We start from the raw sequence: 12,743 nt of genomic DNA, 5'->3' as shown, positions 1-12,743 counted from the left end.
AAGACATTTAAAGGCTTTTCTTTTCCAAATAATTTTGATTACTTTTTCAGAGCCCCTCATCACTGCTTTTAAACTATGCAAGTCTCCAGCTAGGAGAATTGCTGACTGGGGCACTGTGCACTCCTCAACCATCAGATCTCATGTGTTACTGGAAAAGGGAGATACAACACTACTGCAAAGTTGGGGAATACTTGCTCCTTTCAATGATCACCGTTTGCTAATTAGATTAGATTAGATTAGATTAGATTAGATTAGATTAGATTAGATTAGATTAGATTAGATTAGATTCTTACAGTGTGGAAACAGACCCTTCGGCCCAACAAGTCCACACCGACCTGCCGAAGCGCACCCACCCACCCCGACCCATTCCCCTACATTTACCCCTTATAATGGTGTTTCAGAGGTCAAGTACTTCAAAGCCACAGAAAGGTATTCTCTGCCACAACTCTTAATACTTTAACAAAAGAAATAAACTATAATTTCTCATTTTTCACTAACAGCTGCTGGTTTAAACTGGGGTAGGAAGTCAGGCTAGAGCTGAAAATTGGAGCACAGTGGCTTGACAGTAACCTGCAGAATTTGCCCAAATAAGGCAAGCCAAACACATTTAAACATACTGATCTAACAATTGTCCTCGACATTCCTGTACCTTTACTTCATCACTTTAAATTAACCACCATTACTCACTGTGATAGACACAGACCCAGACCCAGCCAACTCCTACTCAGGGAATTACACCGTAATATTTCTGTTTGTGTGGTGTGTCTGTTTTAAACTTCTATTTTCCGTCAGCCAATGTCCCCTCTCAAACAATGGATACTTATATTGTTTGTTGTTTGTTCACAGCTCTAAGCCAACATCAACATAACAATATTCATTTTACGTACTTCATGTTTTTATATTGTTGTAACACACAGTCACCCCTGCAGCACCGTAGGGCTAAAAGCAGCAAGATCCAAATCCCGTGAACATTCCAAACCTTCTCTAAGATGATGACAGCCTCAGAAAAAAATTTGCACCCACTTTGCCTTGTACTTAATTCCCTTACTTCATGTGCATGCTGTCCTGAGAATTATTCTGCGAGACACTATTATTTCCCCTCACATCCTATACACCACTACAATTTAATACAGCTTCATTAACTCCCAAAGTTTCAGGTTTCCATACCAGTACGTAAGAACAAAAACACTGATGAAAAGCCACTTCTTCACCACTTTCCAGGGACAATATCACAAAGGATCATTATTTTAAGTTTTCGGCAACAGTATTTAATTGCAACTCAAGGTCAACCATCACCTTCAAATTATTTACAAAGAGAGACCCTAGCTATTAAAATGGAGGTCTGCATTATTTACATATTAGTAGCCTTTAAAAACAAAAGTTTACACTTGGCCATAAGATTCATTGGGTGTAATTCGAATGTTAATAAGCAGATCCTACTCTCGCTTCAAATCACCGGAATGCACAATAAACATTTTATGAAGAATTTTTTGATAAGCCAAGATATCGTGAATTTAAAACAGGTTGTGTACAATCTCTGACCAGAATCGCTATAAATGGAAAAGAAACTGAAACAAGAGAGAGAAACTTGGGTTTTGGAGTTTGTGACTTTCATCTAGGCACGCCAACACACTAAAGGCAGCTACAAATCTCTTTTTAAAAAAAAACTGTTGATACACAAATCTGTAGCAACACTCAATACTTAATTATTTGACAATGCAAGTTAGTACTAACAGCCAGAAGCTTACCAGATGGTCCAAAATGACCAGTTCAAAAAATCTGATCCACCTGAACAAATACACTGACCAAAACAACTTGCATTTATTTTGTGGCTTTAAGTAAAATGACCCCAAGGCATTTTGGAGGAGTATTATTAATCAAAATTTGACAACAAGCCACAATCAGGAAACTTTGTGCAGATAATTAAAATCGCGGCTCAAGATGTGGATTAAGAAAAAGGATTAGCGATGTAAAGGGCTTTAGGGAGGAATTTGAGAGTGAATGACTTTGGCAGCAAAGAACATAACCACCAATGGTGGAATAATAAAAATGGGGAATGAGCAAGAGGTGTGAACTGTGCAGATATGTTGGTGGATGAAAGGACTAGAGGAGATTATACAATTAGGACACTTGGTGGAAGAATTTGAGAAATGTTTAAGTTGTGTTGGTGATTTACTGGGGACCCATTCACTCAGCAAACAAAGTGGCGAGGGCGGAACAGCACCACGTGGCGAGGGCGGAACAGCACCACGTGGCGAGGGCGGAACAGCACCACGTGGCGAGGGCGGAACAGCACCACGTGGCGAGGGCGGAACAGCACCACGTGGCGAGGGCGGAACAGCACCACGTGCAAGCAGTCATAAGAGCCCAAATTTAGTGATGGTGAAAGACAAAGGGCTGATCTTCGAGAGATCTTTGTTACCTCGAGGCTGATACGACAAGGTAGAGTTGGAGATGGACGATATCACAGAGACAGAAGGAGCTGTTCCTTTGTGAGGGAGTTAATGTGTGATTGGAAGCTCTTCTCAGGGTCTGAGAGAGGAGGTGCAGTCTCTGACAGCAGCCATGCAGAGATAGTGAGATCATGGAGCTTGTGGCAAAACTCTAGTGCTCCCATTGCTTGGTTAGAGGAAATTTCTACTCATCCCATAGTGGATTTTGGTTGAGTAGCCTGGCAAACCAAAAGGAGAAGGTGGGCATTGCTGTGGTACAGAGATAAAGCAGGGATTCATTGAAGAAGATGTGGAATGTTGAATGGCAAGGAGCAGTATGAAAATAAGAAACAGGAAGTAGCCAAAGTTAGACACTTGGGATCTCCAGATGTAACTAATTCAGGAGCAGGAAGAGAAGCAGGTAATCTTTTGGCTTCAACTAGACAGATAAGATTTAAAACAGGTGAGAGCGGTTTCATCCAGCTGGATGCCAATGGAAAGTTATGATGATGTGAACAGCCATGGCAATAGCTGCCAACAGATCAAAAAAGGACAAGGAGGGATAGTTTACCATTGTCACTGTTATAACAGGATGTTAGTGACTACTTTTTAAAAGGACGATTTCATTACTGCAGCAGGAACAAACTCCAGACTGGAGAGCTTCAAATGGGGAGCTACAGGAAAAGAAACAAGAATTTGGAAAACAGAACCATGTTCACAGACTCAAGATAAAAAAGGGAAGCTGGTGATGGGATTGTAATTTGCTTGGATAAAGGGTTTAAGGGTGAGCTTTATGATGAGGGAGTGGTGACAGCAGATTTAAAGAGAAGTGTCCCAAAGAGAGGAAATTATCAATAACCTCAGCTAACAAGGAACAGGAAGGGAATTTGGATGGCCAATAGCTTGATGGGAATACATCAAGACAGTATTAACATCTAATTTAGTTCTTCATGCTGGTAACAGGATTATGTTGAAATATTACAAGCTTCTTGAATAAAAAGGTTTCTAGGATTACAACCTCTCTGTTTGAACCATGTGCTTCATGGTGTGATGTTACAAGATTCATGGGTATAATTTTTGTTAAGACATCCTACAAAAGATGAAAATTTTAGACAGTTGGAAACATTTCCTGCTTTTGATCACAGAAGAGCAGAAGCATGCCGTTTTGTCCTGTCGAATCTGTACCACCATTCAATAGGATCACGGCTGATTTAATAATCCTCAGTTCCATTCTCCTGCCGTATCCCTGTAACCCTCAATTCCCCTTTTTAACAACGTCAAGAATGCAAAATAGGTGGACCATGACGTAAAAGAAAATGTTATATTACAAGTAATCAAAGTGATTTATTTCCTTTTAACTGTGGTCACCATTCTGCCTGATTATTCTGAGATTGATATTAAACCATCTACATTACAGGTTTTGATACACGTTTTATTTAAAACTTCAGCTATTCTGCATTTCGCTTGGAAAGCTACTATAAAAAAGATGTTACACCTTAAACAAGGAGAGTACATCAATAAGTGATGGACCCCTGCTTTGTGTAGGTTAATGGTGGATAACTCACCTTGGACAGGTTAGAGCTTGAAAGGCTTAATGCTGTTTTTTCTGACACTGTACTTTCAGTGATTGTTTGGCTCTTGTGTCTAGACCCTCCCTACAAAGGCAAAATGCAAAATAATTACAACAGGATTATGTCAAATATGCAGCTTGGAGAAAATCAGGTTATTTAGGACTGCATAAAATCAATAATTTTCAAAGAAACAGCCAGATTATGTGACAATCAATGATGACCCATTGTGCTGATGATTTGGAGATGCCGATGTTGGACTGGGGTGTACAAAGTCAAAAGTCACACAACACCAGATTATAGTCCAACAGGTTTAATGGTGAACCACCTGATGAAGGAGCGGCGCTCCGAAAGCTAGTGTTTCCAATTAAACCTGTTGGACTATAACCTGGTGTTGTGTGGCTTTTAACATTTAGCTTAGACCCCTTTGGTAAGGACTCTGTTCCCGGTCATCCTATTAGGGAATAGCATTGAACAGTGGCTACAAGCTCCTCCACAAGTACAGCAAATGAGAAAGATCTCTCACACACCACCTACTGGATTTCTAACTGGACCTGGGAAAGGAAATGTCATTTATCATCACTTCACTTGCAGCAAAAGATGGCACCACTGAGATTGCGGTCCTTGCAATCTTAATTCTCAACTCCAAGTTGAATTCATAGACCTGGTTTAACTCTGATGGGGTGATGCCTACCAGTGTTGGGATGGAGCAAGAAACATGAATTCTAGGAAGCAGCTGCAACTGGGTGTGACTATAATGAACTTGAAGAAGAAAGGGAGAACTTAGCAACCAATAGAAAGGATTGGCTCTCCATGAATAAATAATCCTTTGATCAGTGAATCACAGAGGGATGAAGGGCAGTAGTAAGGAAATCCACAGTTGAGGTCAAACAGTGGGTGAAAATTCCAGTCCACCCCAGCAGGAACATGGCAGCTTTCCCCTTCAATCAGATGGGGGAATGCACCTGTGTGTTTGTGGCAGGAAACTCTCCCTGGATTAAGATGGAGACAGAAATGGGGGTGATATGAAAATCATGCCCGCTCTCACCAGGGTGTGAATTGGTTTCATTTGTGAACCAACTTCCACCAGTTATCCCTCAGCTCACCAGAACCTTGAGACAACTCTGGGATTAAGGTAGAGTTGCACATCTCTCCTGTACCTCTCTATGGGTACTCAGCAAACCCTGTCAGGAGGGGAAAATCCCTCAATGGCAGGCACTCAATGATGTTCACCACTGGCACAATTTTCTACGCATGGGGTCCCAAGGAAGGCTTGGTGCTGAGAGATACTTATTTTGGTTGGACCACCAAGGAACCAACAGGGGGTTCCCATCGATTCTCAGACCAGTTAAACCTCTGTCCAACTGTTAGGCTTTACATCACCGTTAACTTAAAAGCTTCTGAATTATTGCAGTTCCTCAGAATGATCAGCAAATTCAGGCTAAAAATCACACATTTCACGCTCAATTTGAATAAATTAGTGTTTACGTGCCAAGGTTATCCATATTTTACAAAATTCTACCAGACAATACTGCAATCTTAGGACTACTTTACAAAATCAATGTCAGATTTATAATGAAACCCTGTCTACCAAACTTTCAACACTTGATTGTGGAATGCCCCCTCACCGCATTAGGTTGTGAGTTTATTAAGAATACAAAGAACAAAGAGAAGTACAGCTCAGGAACAGGCCCTTTGGCCTGTGCTAATCATTATGCCCTAAATAAACTAAAAATAAAATCTTCTGCCTTATTCGGCCCCTGCCTATTGATGTAACCATCCAGATGTCTCTTAAATGTCACCAATACACGTGCTCCCAAAACCTCTTCTGACAATGCGTTCCAGGCCCCTACCATGCTCTACATGAAAAACTTCCCTCGTACATCTCCCTTAAACTTTCCCCATCTCACCCTGAATGTGCACAGGTACGGTACCTCAAACCCAGCATCCTCTGTAGAGTGGCCATGTTGGATGATGGATATTTATGGATTTTGGTTTCTGTGTTGGATGATAGTTTGGGTCAAGCCACGTCAGATGGGGCCAAGAATCACAAAGTGCATGGGACAGAACAATACATGAAGATCTAGTCTGGAGAGACATCATGCCAAAGCAACACCAAGCCAAATATCCACGTTAAGTTTTAGCTTTAAATCTTACTGTATTAAAATCGATGCAGAAAGTGTCCAGTTTTCAGACTGCAGTTTTTATATTCTCTACCAGTACAGTCAATAATTGTAAAAAGCCAAAAGAACGGCAGATGCTGCAAATCAGAAACAAAAACAGAAATTGCTGGAAAAGCTCAGCAGGTCTGGCAGCATCTGTGGAGAGATAGGAGAGTTAATGTTGCAAATTCAATGACCCTTCTTCAGAATTGATGGTAGCTAGGAAAAGATTGGTCTTTATGGAGAAGATAGGGTGGGGGAGGGGGTAAGAATTAAACGATAGGTGGAGATATAATCCAAAGAGGGAGAAGGACAGTTGCACAGACATAGGAGTGGATAACAATAACCCTCAGAGAATGAATGGCTGCTGATAGGGACCATTAGTGGCTAACAATGGGTTGTGTGTAACAGTAGACCATGTGATAACAAGGCAGGTGGGTGTGGAGGTTGGGCTAAGTTTTTTTTCTCCTCTGGTCCAGCTCCTTCCCACTTACATCCACAATCTCTCTTACATGTTATGTCAGTTTCAGAAATTCCAGTTTGCAGGCTCCAGCCCCCTCCTCTATACCATGGACATGCAATCTATTTATACACCAATCCCCCATCAGGATGGTCTCATAGCTCTCCTTTCTGCCTGGAAAAAAGGCCTGAACTGTCCACACCCACCGCCACTCTCCTCCACCTGACCAACCTTGTCCTCTCTCTTAATTCCTTTCACTTTCATCAGATTAGAGGGGTGGCCATGGGTACCCACATGGACCCCAGTTATGTCAGTCTCTTTGTGGGATATTTAGGTTAGATTCCCTACAGTGTGGAAACAGGCCCTTCGGCCCAACCAGTCCACACCAACCCTCCAAAGAATAACCCACCCTGACTAATGCACCTAACACTATGGGCAATATAGCATGGCCAATTCACCCGACCTGCACATCTTTGGACTATGGGAGGAAACCCACGCAGACACGGGGAGAATGAGCAAACTTCACACAGACAGTCGCCCGAGGCTAGAATCGAATCTGGGACCCTGGCACTGAGAGGCAGCAGTGCTAACCACTGAGCCACCATGCTGCCTCATATGTGGAACATTCCTCGTTCCAGTTCTATTCTGGCCACAAATCACAACTCTTCTGCCAGTGTTGCTTCCCACTCTCGTATGGAAATGGAAAAGTAATATCCATTTTGCTTCCATTTTCCACCATGCCTTCACCGTCACCTGGTCCATCTCTGACTCCTACCTTCCTCGACATCTCTGTTTCCATTTCTGGAGATAGCCTGACCATCAATCTCCACAAAAACAAACCAAGTCCCACATTTACTTTGACTGTACATCCTCGCACCCTACCTTCACATCCTGTGAAGAATCTATTCCATTCTCTCACTTCCTCCATTGCCTACGTTCTGATGATGCCAACTTCAACAAGGCTGTCTCCGAAAGGCCCACCTTCTTCCTCAACCGAGGATTCCCCAGCACTGTTGTCGATAGGGCCCTCAACTGGGTCCGACCCATCTCCCACATTTTGGCCCTCACCCCCTCTCTTCCCACACGCAAAAGCCATAGGGACCCACCAGCATCCAGAGGATCATTATCCACAATTTCCACCACCTCCATTGAGATGCCACCATCAGACACATTCCCCTCCCCTCCCCAGTCCACCTACCACAGGGACCATTCTCTCAGGGACACCCTGGTCCACTCTTCCTTCACTCCCATCACCATCATCTTACCCCCTCCAAGGCACTTTTCCCTGCAATCGCAGAAGGATTAACACCTGCCCATTTACCTCCTCCCTCCTCTAGCCAAAGGCCCAAATGTACTTTCCAGGTGAAGCAATGCTTTGCTTGTATTCTTCACAATTGAGTCTACCGCATTCATGGCTCATAATGTGGTCTCCCCTACACTGGGGAAATGAAGCATAGACTGGGTGACCGCTTTGCAGAACACCTATGTCCTGTCCACAAGAAAGGTTGAGCTTCCAGTTGCCTGTCACTTGAACATATCACCCAGTTCACTGGCCAATTTCTGTGGGAAATCATGTCTCACAAACTTGATTGAGTTTTTTGAAGAAGTAACAAAGAGGATTGATGAGGGCAGAGCAGTAGACGTGATCTATATAGACTTCAGTAAGGCATTCAACAAGGTTTCTCATGGGAGACTGGTTAGCAAAGTTAGATCTCACAGAATACAGGGAGAACGAGCCATTTGGATATAGTACTGGTGCAAAGGTAGAAACAGAGGGTGGTGGAGGATTGCTTTTTAGACTGGAGACCTGTGACCAGTGATGTGCCACAAGGATTGGTGCTGGGTCCATACTTTTCGTCATTTATAAAAATGATTTGGATGTGAACATAGGAGGTATAGTTAGGGAAGTGTAGTGGACAGCAAAGAAGGTTTTCTCAGAGTACAATGGGATCTTGATCAGATGGGCTAATGGACTGAGGAGTGGCAGATGGAGTTTAATTTAGATAAATGCGATGCTGCATTTTGAAAAAGCAAATCAGAGCAGGATTTATACACTTAATGGTAAGGTCCTGGGAGTGTTGCTGAACAAAAAGACCTTGGAGTATAGATTGATAGCTCCTTGAAAGTGGAGTCGTAGGTAGATAGGATAGTGAAGGCTGCGTTTGGCATGCTTTCCTTTATTGGTCCGAGGATTGAGTACAGGAGTTGGGAGGTCATGTTGCGGCTGTACAGGACAGTGGTTAGGCCACTTTTGGAATACTGCATGTAATTCTGGTCTCCTTCCTATCAGGAGGATGTTGTGAAATTTGAAAGAGTTCAGAGAAGATTTACAAGGATTGTTGTCAGGGTTGGAGGATTTGAGCAATAGGGCAAGGGTGAATAGACTGGGGCTATTATCCCTGGTGTGTCAGAGGCTGAGGGGTGACCTTATAGAGGTTTATAAAATCATGAGGGGCATGGATAGGATAAATAGACAAAGGCTTTTCCCTGTGGTGGAGGAGTTCAGAACTAGAGAACGTAGGTTTAGGGTGAGAGGAGAAGATATAAAAGGGACCTAAGGGGCAACATTTTCACTCAGAGGGTGGTGCGTGTATGGAATGAGTTGCCAGAGGAAGTGGTGGAGGCTGGTACAATTACAGAATTTAAAAAGGCACCTGGATGGGTACATGAATAGGAAGGGTTTAAGAGGGAAATAGCTGGCAAATGGGACTAGATTAGGTTAGGACATCTGGTCGGCATGGATGAGTTGGACAAAAGGATCTGTTTCTGTGCTGTACATCTCTATGACTCTATGCTGCCAGACCTGCTGAGCTTTTCCAGCAATTTCTATTTTTCTTCCTGTCAATAACTGTGTTGAACTACTAATTCAATTCCTGCAGGTGGCACTAGTCAACCATTAAGTTTTAGACCAATACCCACGTTGTTGGAAAAATGCAGCAAAACTGAGAGAACAGTCATAGAGATGTACAGACTCTTCGGTCCAACTCATCCATGCCGACCGGACTGTTACAACAGGCCTGCTACTCTAGATGTGCCCCTTTCTTCCTTTCTCTTTTTAATTCTTACAACTCTTCTCTTGCTAAAAGTCACAAACCCCTTATTGCTTCCTTGATATCAGGCTCCTCCTGCAGTATGAGAGATGATGAATTCAATGTCAATTAGAATGAATTAAAATGAAAAGGTCCTTTTCTATGGTTACAACTGTTAATTTTTCCCTCACTAATTTATTCCCTGACCACAAAGGGTGCTGTACAGAAGAACCCAAATCATTTCCAAATTATGGATCATTGAATAGAGATCTGTTGATCCTGACCAATTTTACCCAAAGCTGGAATTTTAGCCTGGAATACTAGGAATGAGGCATTTGAGGATGCAGGGCTGTTGTCTAGTGGGCTGAATTAAGAACAGCTTTAAGCCTATTGACTACAGAGACTAGCTTTAGGTCATGTACAACATAGAAGTATTGAAGTTGATGGAAATGTGGAATAAAATGAATAAGGTTAAAGAGACAAAAGCAGAAAAGAAAACAGAACAGAACTTGGAAAGAAATGGCAGCACATTAAGCACAGAAGTCAAAGTAAAATATTGATAGATGTTAGAAACATTAAATAAAAGTAAACATTGCAGGCTAAGTCAGTAAATCTGACAACTGAAGTCAGGCAGCCTCTGTGTGGAGCAAAGTAGTTCATATACCATGTTAATGACCTTTCTCTTCCTGCTGTTCTGTCGTTATTTAACACATTCTATGCAGGTGATAATAAACCACTTAAACTGAATAGCAATCTGGGGTCAGAGGTCTATTAAGCTAATCATGGAATCATACAATACAGAAGCACTTCGGCCCACTGAGTCTGTATGCCCAAAAAAAACTATGACGTATACTAGCCTCATTTTCCCCACACTAGCCCCATAAACCTTGAACATTATGGCACTCCAAGTGTTCATCCAAGTACTTTTTAAAAGGTTGTGAGATTATTCACCTTAACCACCCTTCTAAACACCTTAACCACTCTTCTAAACACCTTAACCACCCTTCTGAACAGAGCATTCCAGACTCTAACCATTCTCTAGGGGAAAATTATTTCCTCAAATCTCCTCTAAACCTTTCACTTTAAAATTATGGCCCCTTGTTCTCGATCCTTCGATTAAGGAGAGTTGCTGCTTTCCAGTCACCCTGCCCATACCACTCAGAACCTTAAACAGTTCTATCAGGTCTTTAATCTACCTTCATTGCTCTAGAAGACAACTCAAGTTCATCCAGCCTCTCTTGTAGCTGACATGTTCCATCCGAGGCAACATCTTCTGCACTTCTTCCAGTGTGATCACTTCCTTTGTGTAGTATGGTGGCCAGAACCACATACAGTATTAGATTAGATTAGATTACAGTGTGGAAACAGGCCCTTTGGACCAACAAGTTCACACTGACCCGCCGAAGCGCAACCCACTCAGACCCATTCCCCTACATTTATCCCTTCACCTAATACTACGGGCAATTTAGCATGGATTAGTGGTGCTGGAAGAGCACAGCAGTTCAGGCAGCATCCAAGGAGCAATTTAGCATGGCCAATTCACCTGACCTGCACATTTTTGGATTGTGGGAGAATGTGCAAACTCCATACAGTCAGTCGCCTGAGGTGGGAATTGAACGCGCTGTGAGGCAGCAGTACTAACCACTGTACCGCCCTGAAATTCTAGCTGTTAACTAATCAAAGACCTGTACAACTCCCATGTTACCTCCCTGCTCTTGTAATCTGTGCCTGAAACGATAAAGACAAGTGTCCAGTATGCCTTCTTAACTAACTTGTTAACCTGTCCTAGATTAGTGGTGCTGGAAGAGCACAGCAGTTCAGGCAGCATCCAACATCCAGAACTGCTGTGCTCTTCCAGCACCACTACTCCAGAATCTGGTTTCCAGCATCTGCAGTCATTGTTTTTACCTTGTTAACCTGTCCTGTCACCTTCAGGGATCTGTTGACAGACACCCCAAGATCCCTCTCTTCTTCGAAGCTTCCTAATGAACTGCCAGATTTTTGCTTCTCTAATATAAAAGCATTTATTTTATTCAAACTAGTTTGCTTCTAACCAAAAACCTTAAAATAAACTGAAGGAAGTTGTGAGCTACTGAGGATAATTGTGAGTGAAAGCAATGGAGATGGATAAAATACTAGAAGACTGGCAGATTCACAATGATAACTATCTGACTTAAGCATCTCCAGGTCCATCATTTCATTTGCAAAATATTGGTGCTGATTAACAGCTATAAGCCTTGAGGTCAATCTCTATGATATCAGCAAACATCAACAGCAGTTGGCATGAAGAGGAAAATGCTGCCAAACCAACCTATTCTTTAGGGATGAACTACACTAGTCAACAAGTCTTTCCTTATTTGGAAGCATTTTATTTCACTGATTATCAGGCAAAATGAGTTTTCAGAGATGAACTCTCCATATTCCATCAAATACTCCAAGTACTTGTAGTTAAGAAACAGCAGAATGCTCACCATTGATAAAATATTCTCCAGAGATTCAGCCAATGATTTTTTAGCCTTGGTCTTGAGGTGGTCTAGTCTGAAGCGGCCAGAGAGAGACTGCTGGCCATTCATATTTGAAGGCTGCGAGCAGCTTTGTGAGGTCTGTCAAGAAATACAAGATCAGCAAAAGTTTTGATCCAATGCAAATGTTTCACACAGAGCAGGATACAAACAAAACGAGTGCAAAGCTTAGACAACTTCAAAAGAGGCATCCTAGAATGATCATTATGTAAAAATATGATGTGGAGGTTCCGATTTTTGACTGGGTTGGACAAAGTCAGCAGTCACCTGACAATAGGTTTATTTAAAATTATAAATTTAAGAGCACAGCTCCTTCGTCAGGTGAAGTTCTGATGAAAGAGTAGCACTCTGAAAGTTTATCATTTTAAATAAACCTGTTGAACTATAACCTGGCGTTGAGTGAATAAGTACAGTTTGCTTTCTTTGCATTGATTTTTGCTGTAGTTTTTCCAAAGTGCTGATTTTGAAACCAAGCCTCTGTACTGATTAGACAACAATTGGATTTGTTACTCTACGTTTAATAACACAGCAGTTTTAAAGGAGTTTATTGCTCGCAATCAGGAGGACTCT

General features: G+C 42.2%; 1 protein-coding gene across 5 annotated transcripts in view; it reads right to left on the bottom strand.

The window, feature by feature from the left end:
• Nucleotides 1-12,743, bottom strand: part of tbc1d1 (TBC1 (tre-2/USP6, BUB2, cdc16) domain family, member 1) — a 293,630-nt gene that overhangs the window by 111,042 nt on the left and 169,845 nt on the right. For all 5 annotated transcript variants that reach the window (XM_043693132.2, XM_043693142.2, XM_043693152.2 and 2 more), the window contains exons 8-9: nucleotides 12,123-12,254; nucleotides 3,998-4,087 (exon numbers count right to left, since the gene is read on the bottom strand). In XM_043693132.2, coding sequence (XP_043549067.1) covers nucleotides 3,998-4,087; nucleotides 12,123-12,254 — 222 coding nt within the window. The remainder of the gene's footprint in view (nucleotides 1-3,997; nucleotides 4,088-12,122; nucleotides 12,255-12,743) is intronic.

This window comes from Chiloscyllium plagiosum, unplaced genomic scaffold (genome assembly GCF_037043375.1).
Source record: "Chiloscyllium plagiosum isolate Xiang-an unplaced genomic scaffold, Cpla_swu_hap1 HiC_scaffold_1, whole genome shotgun sequence".
In the NCBI taxonomy this organism is placed as follows: domain Eukaryota; kingdom Metazoa; phylum Chordata; class Chondrichthyes; order Orectolobiformes; family Hemiscylliidae; genus Chiloscyllium; species Chiloscyllium plagiosum.
The sequence above is the reverse complement of the archived record's forward strand: the minus strand, read 5'-3'. Positions and strand labels throughout refer to the sequence as shown.